This window comes from Synchiropus splendidus, chromosome 19 (genome assembly GCF_027744825.2).
Source record: "Synchiropus splendidus isolate RoL2022-P1 chromosome 19, RoL_Sspl_1.0, whole genome shotgun sequence".
Classification (NCBI taxonomy): domain Eukaryota; kingdom Metazoa; phylum Chordata; class Actinopteri; order Syngnathiformes; family Callionymidae; genus Synchiropus; species Synchiropus splendidus.
This window is the reverse complement of record NC_071352.1, coordinates 2,747,665-2,766,963: the sequence shown is the minus strand read 5'-3', so window position 1 is coordinate 2,766,963 and position 19,299 is coordinate 2,747,665. Positions and strand designations below refer to the sequence as shown.

The following is a 19,299-nucleotide window of genomic DNA, read 5'->3' as shown; positions in this document are numbered from 1 at the left end:
TTGGTTAGTGACACGTGATATCCGCCACCACACAGATGACTTCCTGTTGTGTGTGAAGTCATTCCAAGAGCAGACTGAGCAGGCATAGAGCTGAATGATGCCTTGCCGCCATTAAAAAATACAGTCTCATGGAACCAGTTTAAGTACATAACTCCAGCTTCACCGAAAGATTGTCACTGATTAACGCTAAATGTTTAGTCTGTTGTCTAAGTCAGTATTTTTAGAAGTTTCTCTGAATAGACACCATTCCATCATGCCTCATTTGATCTAGATTGGAAGGAGGAAAGATAGGAGATGCTGTTGGACCATGTTCTGAAGATTACTGCCGCCGTTGGTGATGAACACTCCTCAATGACAAACAATCCGAGCAGTTGTGTGACAGCAACTGACCCCTCCCCACGCCGCAACGCTGCCTCCACCCCAGTGATGTGTTTGCACAACACCGTCCTGATGATAAAGTTCACCCTGCTGTCGCCATACCCTCGGACCTCCGTCGGCATTGCGCAAGAGATAGAAGAAAACACTGAGATTAAGTTGCAACAACCACACACAAACCCTGCTGCCATTCATGGAGATGATGGGTCAAATAACAACATAAGACAACTGAGCACTATGCTGCTGAGCAATGTGATGTGGCAAGCTGTCCCTGGTGGCTCCTGCCTGGTGGTCCCAGTTTACAGGTCTCAGGATGGAGGAATGATGGCTCCAGTCTTGACAACCCAAACCCACAGCCATGTTTACGGTCTTGTGTGTTGGTAGCAACCTTCCTGACGTTTGAATTATGGCCGGAAATGCATCTTCTGATCACACGCTGGCCAGCAAAAGCACCCTGCTCTCTGCCCTCTGCTGTCTCTGCTCATGAGGATTAGTTGGCTTCATTGCTTGTGGATCGGTTATTTTTAGCTGATTAACTTATTCAGACCGGCACTTCCTGTTCGGGACCAGTCGTGTTTACATTGGTCTGTACGTGTGGGCAAGTTAAACCTGCCTCGCGGACTCATGTGCACACACCAACATGTTACGCTGACACGCTGGTGACAGGCGACGCCGCACTGTTTATGTATACATTACACACACACACACACACACACACACACACACACACACACACACACACACACGTCAGGCAGTTCTCAGGGGGATTGACGGTGACACCCAATCCTCTTACGGCACAGGCCAGACTACACACTTAAGTCGAGGATTCTGCTCCTTCTGAGTCGTGTGTTTATGCAGAGCCAGATTTACAGTATTTCCTTGTCACCTGTATGTGTGTGTGTGTGGACCTCAGAAGTAACTAAAGTCTCACTCCTGGTCAGGAAAACACTCCAGTGTGGCTGAACTCCTCTGTTTTGCTCTCAGTACCTCTTGCAGAGCTGGACCCAGATCTGCTAGGCCTGATGGAGGAGCGAGAGGAGAAGGAGCGAGGCATCATGGGCGAAGAGCACGCGGCCAAGGTGAAGCCGGAAGTGCAGCCAGAGGTGACACACGCTGCCACCGCACAGGAGAACGGCGTGGAGGCTCACGCTGAGCGCCAAGAGAAAGGGATGCAAGAAGACGAGATGAAGAGAGAGACCGAGGAGAAGATTCAGGAGTGTCTGGAGATGAGCTACATCCACGGCACCGATTTGTTCGGGTATGTGGGCATCGAAGCCGTGCTGGACCAGATGAGGCGCAAGACCATGAAGGCGGGGTTTGAGTTCAACATCATGGTGGTTGGTGAGTCTTCCACACTGTTCCTTACATCTCGGAATCACATGGCAAAATTGGGCCAGAACCTCGCGTTGGTATCACGATACATGGCTCATGATACAGTGGTATCACACAGTACCGTGATGATGTCATCCCCATTTCATTGAAAATGACTTTTCCATATTATTCTTGAGTCAAACGCAGTGTTACACGTGTACATTGTAATTATAAAACATAAATTATTATCATTGTTTTTCCTTTAACAACAAGCCAATAGCTTCCTAACCCCCTGTGTGTGCTCCCTGTGTGGGTTTGGAAGCTGAAATGATTTCAAACACCTGCAGAGGATAATAATATGGTAAAAATAACATTGACTAAAATATACATTTCTAATGTTACCATAAATGATACACTATGATTATTATTGTGAATAATAACAACAACAACAACAATAATAATAATAATATATAGTCATGTCAATATTTGCCACGCATCTAGCTGGAACTATTAGATACCATGTCCTAGTAGACAAAGGTGAAAGAGCTTAGATCTGAGTCCCGCAGGTCAGATATGAACCACTCCGTCTCTTGTACCAAAGGATTTCATGATCCCAGAGAAGACACTGCAGTGACTTGTTCGGTCAGAAGTCAACACTGTCCTCATGATGTAAGGCAGTCAACAATGATGCTGCAGTGATGGCAAACATTCTCCTCCTGACTTGATTCTTGACAGCATCACACACATGCTGAGCACCTGTTGCTGAGTGACGTGCTCACAGCTCTGTCTGTGGCAGAATCTGTGCAGAAGTGACCACAGTTCTCGGCTAGAAACCACACCCTCATCTAACGTCGAGTGAGGAGCCTGACTTCCTCATTACTAGTGGAGGAAGTTGTGTGGTGAGCTGTGGTTTCTCGGTGCAAGAAAAATCCAGTCCTTGTTACACAAACCACTCTCGCTCTCAACACTGTTTATTTTTCTTCAAGACCGTCTCAAGTTTCTACACCACGTCTTCTATTATATTATTTAGCTTGAAAAATCGAAAGCCTTATTTGCTTGAAATACATTTCTAAACAAATCATGAAGTTATGTGACGTAGCTTTTTCTTCTGCCTTGGTCTTGGCTTCTCCACTAAGTCTGTGTCCATGTGTATGTCAACAGGTCAGAGTGGTTTGGGGAAGTCCACCCTGGTCAACACGCTATTCAAGTCCAAAGTGAGCCGCAAGTCCTGCACACCAAACTACGAAGAGACCATTTCAAAGACAGTCAAACTGCAGTCAGTCAGCCACAGTGAGTCCACACACACACACACACACACACACACACTCACACTTTTTTGTATTTATCTTTATTATCCCCCTCTACCTAACCATTCAAAACACATGGCTCACCTTAACCTGAACTCTGAACCAAACTGAACACAGTTATAATCACCCAGATAGTTCGAAGTTTCAGTCCTCAAATTGAGGCTTAACCCTGGGGACTTGCCAAAATGAACCCCACAAGTAGGTGAGCAAGGAGACTCAGACTCAGAGAGTGCAACTGACTATTTGTTAATACAAGTAAAGGAAAGTGGTGGAGCACAGACAGGAAGAGGAACCCAGAGCGTCACCGACTGCGAGAGAAACATGGGAACAGATATGAAGAACAAGACCTGAAACCAAAGCGACGAGACACTCATTCACCATGATTCCTGGACTATAAGATGCTATTTTTTTCACATGCTCTGCAGCTTAAACTATGATATAATATACAGATTTTTACAAGCAAGCGAGCGTCATGCCCCCAATATTATTATCCTTGTCACATCAAATGTGTTATTTACATTTTAAAGCTCAATCCATTGTTTTGGAATATTCCCAACACTTTCCACCACAGCTCCAATGTTCCCGGGGCTCTGCCTCCTCCACCGGTCTCTACTGAAACCAAAAGCAGCACATTGAGCACTTCATTTAATGTCAAGGAACACACTCAAGGAATTTGACTGAGAAAATCACAAGAGAAGGAGCAGGAAGTGTGCAGGAAAATTCACAGACAAATTAAAAGCAGGACATGTTTAGATGCAAGGATAGAATTCTGGAAACAGAAAACCGATGTCATTAGGGTTCATGTTAATTAGCAGAACAAAATTAGGCAAGCAATGAGTTATTACATAATAATGCTTCCATTTTCATCAAGATATTCAGTAGAGAAACAAATGTTTTCCACTCAGACCGAGGAGACGCTCAGGCAAACGTCACAAAGTGAAGAGACATTTGGACCGATTCCTGTTCTTCATTTCTTTTATTCTCTTGAAACACCTCCTTCTACTGAGTCCACCAACGGATTCACGGTTCAACATTTCCATGTCGAAGGCTGTTCTATGATTGAAATTGCAGATACACTTAAATACTCACTACTGTGAGGAACATGTTGAGGTATGTGCCTGTTGTCACTCCGAGCATGAAGCCTGCTCATGCACGCGCTGTCATTGCTGCCATCAGTCAGCACAGTTTTAAAACAGTACCTGAACATTCCTCCCCAAAACTCGATCTGTATTTTCGGAATGTCTTCTCTGATGATAAACATTTCCTCCCTCGCTCGTGCATGGATCTTCCGGTGTTTAAATAGACGTCAGGTCCAAAGTGCTGATTCCAAAATATGGAACACAGGCGACATAAATATCACGTCTGCTGGCCTCTAAAAACGCTCAAGAAACCACATCCTTTATAAACCACCGGGATGTGGGGGGGATACTGTCACTGGTCAGAGGTGATGATCAGCAGCCCCCAAAGCTTGTTTTTATTCGGCACATGAGTTTTAGCATGACCTTGTGACCTCTCTGCTATATGTGCTATGTCACCCCTAATAAAAAGTTTATGACTTCATATATATTTAGGTTTTTTTCTTTTTCCTTAACCATATCATTGCAGAGGAGCATGATGTCTGACTCTTAAGCACATTCATCACCTCAGCTTGACATTAACCACGGGCTGACTTTATGACAGGTTGAATCCTGGAGGAATTTTGGGGAAAAGCTTGGTCTATCCACCTTGAGGGACAGAGTGAAGAGATTTACAATGTTAGCGTCTTCAGCTGGCTGCTCTTATCTTCCCTGCTAATGATGGAAACTGTCCTGAAGGTCCACATTACACAAGTGAAGCTTCTAATATTCACAAAGTCTCAGCACACGGTGACACCCTGCGCTTGGAGAAAGAAATGGGAAGTGAAAAAGTGTTGTGCAACTGGGAGACTTGTGATTAGAGACGAGAAAACTTGTGTTTCATTAGATCGGGGATATTCATATCACTGTGACCAGTGCAAGTGGTAATAACGTCTTTAGTCTATCCGAATATCAAAGATATTTTAAATGCTAAAGGTGCAGGTAATGCTAAAGGTTCCTCTAACCCAAACACAAGGAAACTAAAATACACTGGCAGCACAACAATATTACGACGATAATCCATGTTGTCGTGTTGTCGTTTAAACTCAGGTGCTAAAATAAGCTCCGGAGAGAAAGCAAAAGAAACAAACATTGGAAAATATAGTTATTTCAGAGCTCAGATTAAAAGGGAAGAGTTGAGGCAAAAGTTTAGCGTGATATTTCAGCTATTTAATCACAGGTTGACAGAAGTAAATAACCTCAAACTCTGTTTAACCTCAGGAGCTGATGTTAGAGCAGATTATCCCTCCAGAACGCAGAGCCATTTATCTCGGGATGTTTTCTGAAAACTGCTTCTTCAGCCATCTCTGCTCGCTCCAATGCTCCAGCTGGATATGGCTGCTCTTCTGGGGGAAGAAAACTCAGGCCGACCTTTAGGTTCCTGGAAAGTACTGCATCAATAACCTGATAATCTTGATGAACACCAGTTCTGTGATTCTTTGGGGGAACTAAACTGGGCTCAGACGCTGCCATCTGCTATCTGTCTCTGCTCTGCAGTGGTCAGGAGTCTCCATCTGACAGCGTTGTTAGTGAAAACCGTTTGTCTGAATGCACTTCTACCAGATAAACCAGTTGCTGCACTGTAATACTGAGCGACTGACTGCTCCCAACAACTTTCCGGTGCTCAGTATTGCAGGTCTGTGAGGCTCCAAATGATCAGGTTCCAAGTGTTTGGTGTCACGCTCTCCGCTCCCAGCAGATTCCTGCGAGCTTACTCAACATTATCAATGAATTTGGATAACAGGCTTTGCTCCGACGCTCACACATGGCTGCACACACCGGCACTCACGAGGGGAAAAGCACTTCCTTTGATCTTGTCAGGACTCTTACCTCACAGCGCAGTGCAAATAATCATTAGAGCTGATGCCTCCAGCAGGAGTCTGTCGGCCCCCGAGCTTCACAGTAGCAGAAGTTTGGGGGGATTTCTATGTTGAAATGACTGTGGCTTTTATAAACCTAACTGTCAGGGGAACTCCTTAAAACAATGTCCTGTCATTGTCTCGGGAGTTTATTTCCTGCTCAGTGTTCTGGTAAACAATGCTCATCATAGAAACATCATACTAAATTTGAGGCTTTATTAAACAAAACATATGTTTAAAACATAAAACAATCAGTCTGTTGTTGATCATTTGTTCATATTTTGTTTAAATGGTCTCTAACAATAAAGTTTTGAATCCAAGGAAAGTTCCAAGCAGGGTTAACACAAATCTGTGTTTCAGTTTTTACGATTATTGGAGTCCTCAACTAGTTTTCAGGAGAATGAATTTGAGGTGCTAAAAATGTAATTCAGCTTCACCTCAGCAGCACTGACCCCTGCTGGACAATCGAGAGAATGTCGGTTACCGTTGATGTTTTCCTTTTTATTTCCTAGTTATTGAGGAGAAAGGCGTGAAGATGAAGCTTACCGTGATCGACACGCCGGGCTTTGGAGATCAGATCAACAACGACAACTGGTGAGTTGTACTCGACGTGTCCACCAGTCGGAAGGTGATGATGTCACCAGACGATGACGTCCGTCCCCTTTAATGTCGTTCAGCTGGGACCCCATAGTGAAGTACATCAACGAGCAGTATGAGAAATATCTGCGGGAGGAACTGCACGTGAACCGGAAGAGGAGGATACCTGACAGCAGAGTCCACTGCTGCATCTATTTCCTGGCTGCCACTGGTCACCGGTCAGTAATCACTCACCGCCAACCCACCGTGTTTGTTGAGAAGAATGACCCGGCGCCGCTTCAGTTGAGTCACAAACCTACCAGGGATTCCTCCTCCGTCTGCAGGTTACGTCCCATTGACATTGAGTTCATGAAGAGGCTGGGGAAGATTGTGAGCATTGTTCCTGTCATCGCTAAAGCGGACACACTCACCATCGAGGAGAGGCAGGAGTTTAAAGAGAGGGTGAGCCACATGCTTTACTCCATCAATAAACCTGACCCGTGCCTTGACCTTTGACCTGTTCCCGGACAGATAAGACAGGACCTGGCGGCCAACGCCATTCAGGTCTATCCACAGAAGGAGTATGACGAGGACCCGGAGGAGAAAATCCTCAACGACAGAATCAGGGTAAGAACTTCACCACCGTGCGAAACAGTATTGAAGTGAAGACAATACTGTGTCACAAAGGCTGTTGCACTCATCCGAGCTGTGCGTCCGCAGGAGAGCATCCCGTTTGCTGTGGTTGGAACCGACAAGGAGCACCAGGTGAACGGACACAAGGTTTTGGGTCGTAAAACTAAGTGGGGAATCATTGAAGGTAAGAGTTTACATCACTCACACCTGGAGTGAACACTGACTCTCACATTCTCACCGCGTGATCTCATCTTTGGCAACGTATTCAGCAGCTGTTCCACTGCAGCCCCATATTACCGCCTTCATTTTGGAAGTAGAGAAGTTGAAATCCACTCTTCAGATGGCACCGTCACATTTTTAATCCCATGATATTGGCAACAATCAGTAACTGGATCCATTACATACATATATTTATCATGAAAACTGCCTCTGTTTCCTGTATACTCACAAATGTAGGTATACTGGAAAGTAAAAGTACACCAAGAATACACCAAATATACTTTTACCCAGGATAGTTGAGACGACTTACAGTATACACACATTGTCAATAATTCTAATCTCATGAGTAACGTTTTTCTCAAATGCCAATGTTTTCTCTCACCAGTTGAAAATGTGGCACACTGTGAGTTTGCCAACCTGAGAGATCTCCTCATCAGGTGAGTTTCAAACTCTTGGTTTGGTATGTTGTATAAAATCATGAACCCACATTCTGTGTCTTTCTGTTTTTTTTAAAAAAGAAAGTATTTTATTTTATTTTTGATTCTTTATAGTAATGATGAAAATATTTTTTTATGAAAATAAAATGCTAATAAGGCAACAAGGAAAAACAACTAAAGCACACTTTTTCAACCCACAGCTGAGCGGTTTCCACAGAAATCTGGGTTACTAAATAAAAATAAAATAAACATTCCTCAGACAGACATATATAACAAACGAACCAGGCACAATGAACAGTACATTGTTTGTATTTTATCCCCAGAAACCAATGAGCTTTTAGGTTTTGTTTTGTGATGATGGAAGCCTGTCATATATGACTCACCTGCTGTGCCCTGGTGCCCAGGTCTCACCTTCAGGACCTGAAGGACGTGACGCACAACATCCATTACGAGACCTACCGGGTACGACGGCTGAACGAGTGCAACATCAACTTCATAGAAAAGGGACTGTCTGAGCGGCCGCTGGAGAACGGAACTGCTGACAGAAATGAAACAGAGAGCCACCTCTGATGGTGTCTCCAGAGATCCTTGTCATCAGACCCAGCAGTGGATGATGCTTCTGAAGACAGTTTCTGTTGTTTTGGGAGACTTCACCCTGGACTTTGACATGCAAGCTTGTTACAGTGAGACCGAGAATCAAAGGCAGAGTGGAGAGTGTGATGCAAGGATACCTTCTGTGTTGGAGCGAGCCCTCATGGTCTGGAGCTCCTGGACTGCCCTGCCTTAATTCTGAATACTGATCCATCACCTTATATATAGCTACACCCTGACAGCACATCCTGAAATGGATGAGCAGATTTATACTGACCTGTGTGTTCAGCAGTTGCCAACATCCCAACACTTCAGTAACATAGAAGTAAAGCGGCACAGATCACAACTTTGAATTTAGTGCTTTAGTTAGTCAGACGTATATCAGGAAATCAAGGGGATGGCATCAGTTTGTCATATGATAGCAGCAGACGCTTTATGAAGAGACACTTGGTGAGCTACGGATGAAAACACGCCAGATTATGAGTCATGGTGACAGAAAGTACCTTTAAATCAGATGGAAGTCCAACTCAGCTTTGGATTCCAGTGTGATGATATAACTCTGATCACACTAAATGTGTGGTTTGTTACTGTGAGGTTTCCAAGTGTTGGAAAAAGACGTGAGATTTAAAGGCCTTCCATAAATACTTTTGTCTATATTTTTCCAAGGAGATTTAGTTGGTGTAGATAGCAGCAACCTGCAGAGTCTATGATTCAAGAAGACATGCTCGTTTCATTTAATTCCATGAAAGGTTTGTCTTCATCTCTTGGTCTCTAATTCACTTATTAGTCCATCATCTCAGCTTCATAACATTTTGGAATGGAAGTGTCATCTTGAAAATTACAATGTCATGTCAGGCCAATTAAATATTGTTTTAAATCATTATTAATTAAAACTGTTGAAATGTCAAACAAACATTTGGTTGGATGATATTTACATTGATGTTTATGTTTTCCAATATTAATAAAGGGCGTTTTTGATCGTTGGATTTTTCAAATACTCAGTGATTTTCATGATTTCTTTGATCCTAGTTTCTAAAACACATTGACTGACACACAGATTCCAATAATGTAGTGATGTGCTGAGGCTTCATTTTCACAGCCCACTAGATGGCGCTCTCTTCTCTAAAATGATATTTAAGCAATGACCTTAGTGTGACCTAGTGCCCTTGTGTGATTAATACATTACACTCAGAAATATATGTCTTAAACGTGTCATTTCTCATCCATTTGCACATGAAGGTTTAATATCTGAGGTCACAGATGAACTGTAAATGTTCGACACAAGTCTTTCCGGCTCCTCCCGTTGTTATTATCCTTGTACAACGGACATCACAATCTAATGTCTGTCTGAACTGACATCCGCTCCTGGCGTGTGAGGGACAGGAGGCTCCCCCTCCTGTGTTTATGCTCAGCTTTGTACTAACAGCTACCGTTGTGTTTTTATAGTCTCAATGATACACCTTGTTGATTAAATACTTGTCACTTTCTCACTCCAGTGTGAAGTTATTGTCGCTGTAAGGAAGAGGTTGAAATGTTTTATGGAATTGTGGTTTTTAAAGAAAGTTCTGGTTCACTATAGTTGACATTTAGATACTTTCAATCTGTTTAAATGGGATTGTGGCGTGAACGAGTCTCGGCAGGAGTTTTTTAGAGACCACTGCTTGTAAATATGTTAGAGAAAGTAGAAAAATGTTATGGAATCTCAAAGATCTGAAGGCGCCAGCCCAAAAGGAAGAGTGGGGGGAAAACCTGACAAACATACTAGTGTATGGATGTTGGTGAAACAGCAAATGGCAGGAGGGGCAACGTGTGTGATGGAACCGATTAAAGCCTGAATTAAACTGCGTGTCTGTCTTTGTGCTGAGTATGTCCAGGTGTTCTGAGAAGTCAGCGCAAACAATGGAACAAGAGTTTAGTGAAGTCTTGTAAAAAGGCACATGCTACAACCATTTGAACACTTGGTTTATGTATAATAAAAGGTATGTACATTGATACATTTAATGTACTTAGTTTTTATATGTAATGCACGTCGCTCTTGGAATCTTTAGTAGGTAAGTGAATTATCTGGCTAAATTAGTTAAAAAATGTAAAAACAATGAGCCAAAATTTCTCATCAGTAAATACCTACACTGTTGAAACGTTGTGTGCTATATATTTGTAATTATCTGAAAAGGCGGAACCAATCGCCGGGGTTCAATTGCAGCCCGAGTGCATTAGCGCGGTGCTCCGTTTGAAAGCGCTTAGCACTGCTGCTACACTGTGACAGCTGAATGATGAGGCTTTCTTGCTTACTCCTGCTGACCCTCAGGTCGGTCTTTTCCCCTCACGATAGTGTGTTAAAACTGTTTGTGGTTTAACTTTAGCACGTATGGTGTAAAGCGAACTAATTCGGCGCTCCATTCAGTGTCATTGCGATGAGTGTTCAGTAGTGAATTCTGATTCTGAACGAGTGGAGTTAGTTCGGGAGAAGTCTGTGCACCTCGCGGTGCGCTGTTGCAAGACCGACGGTCTGTTAATATAAATAATAAAACACATACTTACTGCTGTCGGTTTTGCTTCTAATCTGACTTGTCAACACTGGTTTTTATTTACTTTTTATTTAGAACGCCTCCATTTAATGGTCATGTTAAAGCCTTGTACGTAAGACAAGATACTATATTTAACTTGTTTATATGGTCAACAGCAAAACACAAAGAAGATGGAGGATTTTAATTCAAGGAGAGAGGCAAGACCACTAAAGACGAGTGTTATAATTTGGAAAAAAATAAACTTCAACAAAACTAGGTGTAATTATTTCTATTTAAAATCATTTCCATGTACGTTTACACTCTATTCCCTTTTTTTTTTGCCCATTTATTTCCATTTTTCACATTTGCACTTTTGCTTATTTGTACATCTATTTTTATTTATTTTCGGCTGTCCTGGTTTTCCATAGTTACATCCATAGTGCATGCTTATTTATTTATTTATTTCTCCAATATTTGCTTCTCTTCTGTGTGTTATCCAATGTTTCATATTTTGAGCTAAGGAAGGCAACAATGACTACGGCTACTATTATCATTATCCTACTTTTGTGTTTGGGTTTCCAACAGAACACTATTCCAAATGTAATAGTTGCAACACATTCACAAGGACCAGGCAGTAAACAAAAAATGAGTGTAAATTAAGCATTACATTATCTGTCATTCATTACTGGGGATCCTCCCAGTTTTCTCATACAATTATTAACCCAGAGGAAACGTTCAGGAAAACACAAAGTTAAACCGTTTTGTAGTAAACAACTGGGTAATAACAAAATGTGACAGAATTTGCTTGACTTGTAAGACTTCATTTGGATAAGCATTCATTTCTACATTATTATGCTCTAGAAGTCAGTTTTTCTTAATTATGTTTTGCCAGTATGTAAAAAAAAAAAAATAGAAAAAGCATCTGCAGGTCGTTCAGGAAATCTTCACTGTTGAACTCCGAAATACTTACGTTTCTACATCTCTGCAGGTTTTCGGGAGACACATGACCAGACTGCTCAGCAATGACCCAGATTGTTTTTCAACATGATCGTGTTCTATCAGACGTCCACATGCTCCAACCCAATTCACGCAACCACATGATACGCCTCAACTATGTTGGACAGCCGGGTGAGAGCTTGCGCTTGCACTTCCAAATATAGAACCAGTATGGCTCCTTGGGACTCTCAGATGGACATTTACATATGAAGCGGGCTGATGGCTGATGGATGAATATAGTGAATACGAATGAAACAGTCAAGTGTGACTGACATGCAAAAATATCAAAAGTCAGGAACCTGGTAAATATATTTCCAGTATACACAAAAATGCCTATTGGCCGTTACTTTCCCCCTTACAAAACTCCCTGTTGCTGTGCGGCAGGGTGTGCATGGGCACGTCTGTCCCTATTGGTTTGTGGTAAATGCTCTGCTCGAGGTAAACGGATAGAAAGCTGGACTAAAAGTCACTGTTAGTTTGGTGTCTGGTGTGTTACTGAGTGACCACCTGGAGGGTTGCCATGAAGTAGTGTTGTATTAGAACTCAGTCTGGCATCACTGAATAACTCACTTAGGCTTTCAAAAATAAATTTAAGTGATCTCCCTGCTTTCTGAAAAACATGAATGAGGATTCCCTCCAAATCACCAGGTCTCACATTTACAATGAAAACCGTTCAAGCTCCTTAGGCACATTACATCCAATGATTACTTCTGTCTCAGAATGATTCTAGCTCTCTGGCTACCCAGTCAAGGGCTTCAGTAGTTGTAGCAGGTGTGTTGAAGAAAGAGTGCCTCAGCTACCTGGACATTTGATGGTGATGTTGGAGGTGCGTTTGGAAAGTTGGAAAACATTGTAATGAATATCATAACAACAGGAATAACTACTATTGCTGATGTTGTTATTACTACGACTTAAATTTTCTGTGCATTTATGAATAGGTATCAGGTTGCAGTAGCATTGAATTCATGTCACACTTTACAGCTTGTATTTCCTGTGTCAGTTTTTGTCTCCAGGTTCAAGATCCTGACCGATGATGACAAACACACCTCTGACTCAGAAGATCGGTCCATCAAGAGTGTGGATAAAGGAAAAGACATAGAGAAAGAGAAGATTGAAGATGAGGGTGAAGGAACCAAAGATGAGCCAGAGCTGGATGAGGATGGCGACTTTGATGTCACACACCGGTAGGTTTTTTTGACTCATCGGCCACAGTGAACATTGGTTGGAATTGGTTCTGTGATCTGATATGAATGTAATGGCCATAACAGATTTGAGCTTTAAGCAGTAGCAAAAGTAGACTGAGAAGGTAAAAAATATATGGCAATCATTTGCTCTGTGTCATAGTTACATTTGAAGCGCATAATCTTTTTCTACAGGCCGAGGAAACTGCCAGAAAATAGCAGCCGGGACCTGGTTTGTCCTGTTATTCTCAAACAGCAAGAGAACGATGAAGAAAATGCAGAGGAGGAAGTGGATTCGAGCCCGACCAAACATCTAGTCATTGGTAAGCAAAGTGCATTTAAACAAGATGTCAGCTTTAGTGGTCTGAAAGCAGCAAGTTATCAACATCGATCTTGGTGTATTCAGCTCCACTCAGGACCGGTCGTGATAATCTAGTCAGTAGTGTTAATGTTTCAGTAATATGTAGTCAGTCGGTTGATGGAAATCTCTCTCATCATAATGGCCGCTTTGTTTTGTAGAGCACACTATGGCCACGCCTCTGGAGGATGTTGGCAAGCAGGTTCGTTGTTCATTTTTTGGTTATTTATTAAAAAAAAAAGACAGAAACTAAGTTTGCTATAGGGGGAAAAACATTAATTATCATGTCACATTTGGGTTGTGGAAGTTAGGGTCAAAGATTTCTGGCAAAAGTCATTTCAAATCAGAGCGATAAAGTGTAGAAAGCACATTTACGGTGCTGCATAGTTTAGAGTTCAACAGATTCAGAATCGACTTTTGTATCATAAAAATCATTATGTGATATGGCATGGCTCGCGTGCATCAGATAAAAATGGCTATTGAAAGGTCAAAATCAACGATACATTTTCTCCCTCTGGAAAACAAATAACTAAGATTAGTATCAGCTGTTGTATGTTGTCACTTTAAAGGTAGCGTACGGGACAGCAAAGTGTGGGCGCCTGAAAAAGCCACATGAAAATCTTCCTCTGAAATAATTCTCTTCTTCTTATATTCATAATATAATTATCTAATTCAGAAGGACCTTTTGACCAACACAATAGTAGTCAGACATAGTATTGCTACATAATCCCTAAATAGAGCCATTTTTTGTCCAACACTATATGTTTGTTTATTGTAAAGATAACGGTGCTTCACTGTTTGGCTGCAGGTGTGGCGAGGGGCAATCCTGCTCGCTGACTTCATCCTGTCGGACCCGCTACTCTTCAAAACTGCCACTGTTCTGGATTTAGGATCTGGAATGGGATTGACCAGCATTGTCATGGCAACGGTGGCTAAACATGTGTACTGTACAGGTATTTCGTTTTCATGCTGAGGTGTTCATTGTTCAGAATATCCTCTGTATGGGTGTCTTATTTCATAGCTATTTTCCAAGTTTATTTCAGAATAAATAAATAAAAATACTCTTCATCCACTTGAAATGTCCTTTCCAGATGTGGGTCAAGATCTTCTAAATATGTGTCAGAAGAACATGTCGCTCAACAAGCACCTTACTGAAACTACAGGTGAGAGCCCCACGTGTTGCTTGCTTATTACCTGTGGAAGCACCAGGTGAAAGAGAGGATTTGAACCACATTACTGCACAGCACCAGCAGGAAACTATATATAAGCCATGGTGCTAAAATACAGACATACAAACGTTAAGCACATTGGACAATCCTCTAGCTGTTATTTCCCATGAACCACAGGCTTCATTAGGCACACCACACTCTCGCAGTGCACCGACCAAGTGAGTCTACTCACCAGAGGAACACAGTTAGTGACTGTATTTTTGCTATGGAAACAACATTTATAAATAAAACAAATTGTTGAAAGGGATAAATGTGAATGTGAGCAGTGGATGTGTGATGAATTTATTAATTGAAAATGAATGATTCTTTACAGTACAGAGTCGTGTAAAACAATGAATATAGAGTGCTTCAGTGCAGCTACTGCTGCATATACAATGTACCGTAATTTCCTATATTTTCATTGGTCTGAGACGAGGCTGAATATCTTGGTGGCATGAAGCTCATTTGCCTATAAAAACCCATATGTTGCCACATCGTCACAGAGTGCATGAAAAAAGCAGTTTATCGTTGTGAAATTAAAGTGCATGCTGCATTGTTTTGTCCCCAGAAAGCTTAATGCTAACCCCTGTTTTAAGATCAGCAGGCCATTCAGATGATTTCAAAGGCAGTTGATGAGATACAGTATCTTAATCAGATTTGTTCCATTGATCTCAGTGTTTATCAGTGTTTATCAATCAAATTGCACATCTGCAATAACAAAGAAAGGTGTGTTACTGCCAGAGTGCAACTGTAATAAAATGCTTCTTATTGCTTTATTAATGTAGCCGGGTTGTGTAAAAACTTTCATATATCGCCGTATTTTTTGGACTTCAGTGCACTTATATTGATTTAGAATTAGATAACTGATAACCTTGTTGTTTGATGGTGTTGTTATTCATGTTTGTATTTGTTTGTATTTTGTACTTTGACGCCGCGTTCTTGGTTTGCAGGTGGTGAAGTGAAAGTGCGGCAGTTGGACTGGCTCCAGTATGACCTCTGCACAGGTGAGGCCAGTAAAAGGTCATGTAAAGAATGAAAATAGGACAGTTGTGGTGTTGACTGGCCAGTTCTGACTTGTTGACTGAATAGCAATACTTGAGTCGTCATCTTGCCAAACATCATGTAGGTCAGCATCCTGGTTAAACATTCCTTCTATCATCCTCCGCTGCCAGAGGAAATTAAATATTAAGCTTCATTGCCCAGTTTCTAAACCCTCTAATCATAATATCATAGCGTTCCAGAAGTAAAATGCTGTTCTTAATGCACACACCATGCAGAAGCTTCTTATTTTCACATTAGGTAGCAATTAGCATCATGAAAACATGAACTAATGAATGCTTGAAGTGTGAAAGCCATTGTCTCATTTGACTGAGTCACTTTGTTCTTTTCTTGTTTGATTTTCATAGCTTTTAAAGACCTAATCTTTAGCTCCATTTTAATGGCCTCCTAGTAGCCCTCTTTTGGTCTCAATATTTTTGAGCATCATCATCTTTGTGCGTCAAACTTGAATTGTGAAACATCAGACAATGTTAAAGGTCATTATAAAATCGTCATTCTACACATTGACACATTTGATGTCAGGTAACTCAGCTACACGCTGTGTCGTCATTTTGTGGTCTGCAGAAAGTAGTTCATGTTCGGAATGACTTCTGCTTGCAGCTTTTTGATGGGGTTGTTTTCATTCATCTTCACAAACAGAACCAGTTTTTTTGCCAATACCCTGAGTCAAATTTTTAATAAATCCTCTCATTTGACAACTGTAAGAAGTTTGTGTAAGATTTGTAGATAATCATTATTCAGTTGGTACAGTACAGTTCAGTGTTGCTCCCTGTTGAAGTGGGCTGGTGAGGCTTCATGAACCAGTGTCCACACGCAGAGCTCACAAAGTGGTGCTCTTGGTTTAAACATGATGGGAGGTGTCACTGAAATGGTTGCTCAATTCCAAACAATTTAGAGCGGAGAGTGTCATCTAGTGGGCTCTGAAGATGAGCACACTGTTTCATGAAGCCTCACCATCACGTCATTAGAACACTGATGTCTTCATGTGTTTACTGCAGACCCTGATGTGGAATTCACCTGGACAGAGGAGGAAGTAGCTGATCTCTACGACAACACCACTGTGATCATCGCTGCTGATAGTAAGCTTCTTCATGCCCTGAGACAAACACATTGCCATTAATACAAAATCACACATTTGGGGTTTCAGTGTTTGGTTTTTATCATATTAAAATTATATCTGGAACTGTCATTCTTTACCTCTCCAGTTTGCTATGAGGACGATCTAACAGACGCCTTCTTCCGCACCGTGTACCGTCTCTGCAGCAACTTTCGCCACGATTGCACCGTCTACATCTCCATTGAAAAAAGGTGGGGCCGCATTTAGGAAGGTGACGTTGTTTGTGGTGATCATTTTTCAGGGCTGAAGCAGTTGCAGGGTGTGGTTCGGTAGTTTTAAGTTTTTCTTCTCCTGGATTTTATGAGAGTCCATGAATCAGACAATACTTGGTCTTTCAAGTTCAGTTAAAACATGCTGAGATGCGAGTTTCTGTGTACATCATTTTGGTCAAATTTTATTTTGTTACAGCATGAATGATTTCATGACTGTTTATAAAATGGCTCTCTTTGGACCGGTTGCAGTGCAACACTTGTCCCAGACTTTTTTTTTAACTTCTGTGTTCACTTCTGCATTATATATTTCAATAGCAGATTCTGCTCTTGGTTATTTTGATTTTTTTTTTAACAATCAAATACCGTTTTGTATGTGATGAGAGGCAGATCACATGGGCAGAAAGCTGGCTAGGACGAGCTCGGTCTCCCTTAGTGTTTATCTCTCGCTTCATCTGCAGGTTGAACTTCACCATCAGACACATGGATGTGTCATGCGAGGCCTACGACCATTTCCGCCGCTGCCTGGACCAACTTCAGGCCCTGACTGACGGACAGTGTCGCTACTCGGTGCAACAAATCCCCTCAGACTTCCCTCAGTTTCTGCAGTATGAAAGGATAGAACAATTAGTAAGTGACTGCCTCCACTTATGTTCAACCAAAAAACAAACAAAAAAGCTTAAAATTGCATTTTGGTTTTACAAAACAGGTTCGCTCCGACTGCTGCAGTTAGGCGCAGCACTCTCAAAGGTCTTTTCAGCTGTCAGCTCCAGACATCGTTTCATATTTCAGTGTTCTTCCTGCGCTGTAAATCGTCCTGCATTCTGAGATCATCTCTCTCTGTGTAGCAGAGGAGATCGTTCAGAAATGGACAGATGCTGCTGATCAGAGACAACATGATTTGTTGATGTAGGGGCGGCTTTTGTGTGGCATTTCATATATGTGTGTGCTCTGTTCATGTATTAATTCATTAGTGTATTGATCTGACTGAAAAATCACCCCCTCATGTCTGTTATTCAGTGAGGGGAGTGAACCAGACGTATGAGCTCCGCTGTCACATGACTGTTGATTGAATATGACACTCACATATCAGAACAACTGAACATTCAAGTGGGGAAGCGGCTCAAACGTGCGAGGGTGGTATTTATGAGTGAAGGAGAGCTGAAATTTAGTGAAGGGCTAACGTCCACGAGATTTTAAAGGTGCGCGACAGCGAAGCCGCAAAGGTCAATTTGGGTCAGTGTCCTTTCAAACACGGTGGAGGGATGAGTCAGAGAAAAGATGTGGAAGACGGAGGAAAGGCCCACTGCTCCGTGGAGGGTGGGTTGTAATTAATCTGACTCTTATGAATGGAAATATTGCATCGTCAGCAGTCGCTTGAATGAAACTGATGAGCTGATGGTTTCCTATAGTGTTAATCAGAGATGTTCACCAACCGATGTTAGGATTCAGTGTTAATTTTTAACGTCTGTTGTGTGTGCAGGAGCTTTGGAAAGTGACGGCCTCACGGATTCCACTGGACTCTGCCAAGTCCGATACTAAGCTGCAGTCGTCTTGACCTTGATTGCCATCTATTTATTATTTACCTTTTAGTATTTTACCAGTCAGAACCGGTCCCTGACCAGAGCTCCCAGTCATTCAGTTGATGATTAGACATTTTATAATGGGACATGAAGAGGAGTGCAGGCGTGACGCGAGCAGCAAGCGCTCCAGGATTTAATAAAGACGTTACCTTGTTGTTGTTTGCGCCTGGTGTATCTCAAACCTTTGTATTGCCATGTAACAAAGTTAGAAAACCAACTGCATTTTTCAAATAAAAAAATATTGATAGAAAAAAAAGTTTCCAAATGACAGACCAACTTCAAGACAAAGCTAACAGCCATCTAAAAACAATACATAACTAATTAACTTAAAAATACACACAGAAATACTAAAAATTGAAATCATGCATAACATTAGAGGAAACGATTTGAAATGGACATCTTAAATAAATTCATGATGCTAACATGATAAACACTATACAACAAATGAAATTATATTCATTTAAAAACACTATAGAAATAGAGGCATTTTAATGCAAATACATTTGTGTTAGCATTGTGAGTTTATTTACATGCTTATTTCAAATATTTCCCCTAAAATTGTGCATCGTTTTTGTGTCCTTAATATTCTAGAAGCATTTCTGCGCAGCGATCAACGACATCGGGTAGTTTTCTCCATCACCACGTGGAGGCAGTAAGT

The 19,299-nt window shown here is 41.7% G+C and overlaps 2 protein-coding genes across 4 annotated transcripts in view; both read left to right on the top strand.

The window, feature by feature from the left end:
* septin12 (septin 12) overlaps window positions 1-9,913 on the top strand; it is a 36,747-nt gene extending 26,834 nt beyond the window's left edge. The window contains exons 3-11 of one of the 2 annotated variants that reach the window (XM_053850765.1): window positions 1,360-1,716; window positions 2,848-2,976; window positions 6,480-6,561; window positions 6,645-6,782; window positions 6,888-7,005; window positions 7,075-7,170; window positions 7,264-7,360; window positions 7,781-7,832; window positions 8,237-9,913. In XM_053850765.1, the coding sequence (XP_053706740.1) occupies window positions 1,360-1,716; window positions 2,848-2,976; window positions 6,480-6,561; window positions 6,645-6,782; window positions 6,888-7,005; window positions 7,075-7,170; window positions 7,264-7,360; window positions 7,781-7,832; window positions 8,237-8,402 (1,235 nt within the window). In that variant the 3' untranslated portion in view covers window positions 8,403-9,913. Of the gene's footprint in view, window positions 1-1,359; window positions 1,717-2,847; window positions 2,977-6,479; window positions 6,562-6,644; window positions 7,006-7,074; window positions 7,171-7,263; window positions 7,361-7,780; window positions 7,833-8,236 lie in introns of both variants that reach the window. The other variant, XM_053850764.1, reaches the window with a different exon arrangement.
* Window positions 9,914-10,647: 734 nt separating this feature from the next.
* On the top strand, window positions 10,648-19,223 carry mettl22 (methyltransferase 22, Kin17 lysine). 2 transcript variants are annotated; one of them, XM_053850769.1, is made up of 12 exons: window positions 10,648-10,731; window positions 11,919-12,058; window positions 12,927-13,110; window positions 13,303-13,430; window positions 13,627-13,667; window positions 14,274-14,418; window positions 14,557-14,628; window positions 15,624-15,677; window positions 16,731-16,811; window positions 16,938-17,040; window positions 17,520-17,688; window positions 18,542-19,215. In XM_053850769.1, exons 2-12 carry the CDS (start codon window positions 11,953-11,955, stop codon window positions 18,614-18,616), a joined length of 1,158 nt encoding a protein of 385 aa, XP_053706744.1. In that variant the 5' UTR covers window positions 10,648-10,731; window positions 11,919-11,952; the 3' UTR covers window positions 18,617-19,215. The 2 variants fall into 2 exon arrangements, with proteins under 2 accessions (XP_053706744.1, XP_053706745.1); XM_053850770.1 differs by lacking the exon at window positions 10,648-10,731 and having other exon boundaries at window positions 11,953-12,058; window positions 18,542-19,223.
* The last annotated feature ends 76 nt before the right edge of the window (window positions 19,224-19,299 follow it).

What these genes read in the sequence shown, in the direction of transcription:
- mettl22 (XM_053850770.1), top strand. Translation starts at nt 11,953, where the DNA reads ATGACCCAGATTGTTTTTCAACATGATCGTGTTCTATCAGACGTCCAC. An exon ending in TGTGATCATCGCTGCTGATA is followed by an intron (nt 16,812 to 16,937) that starts GTAAGCTTCTTC and finishes TTACCTCTCCAG; the next exon opens with TTTGCTATGAGGACGATCTA. An exon ending in ATGAAAGGATAGAACAATTA is followed by an intron (nt 17,689 to 18,541) that starts GTAAGTGACTGC and finishes TTGTGTGTGCAG; the next exon opens with GAGCTTTGGAAAGTGACGGC.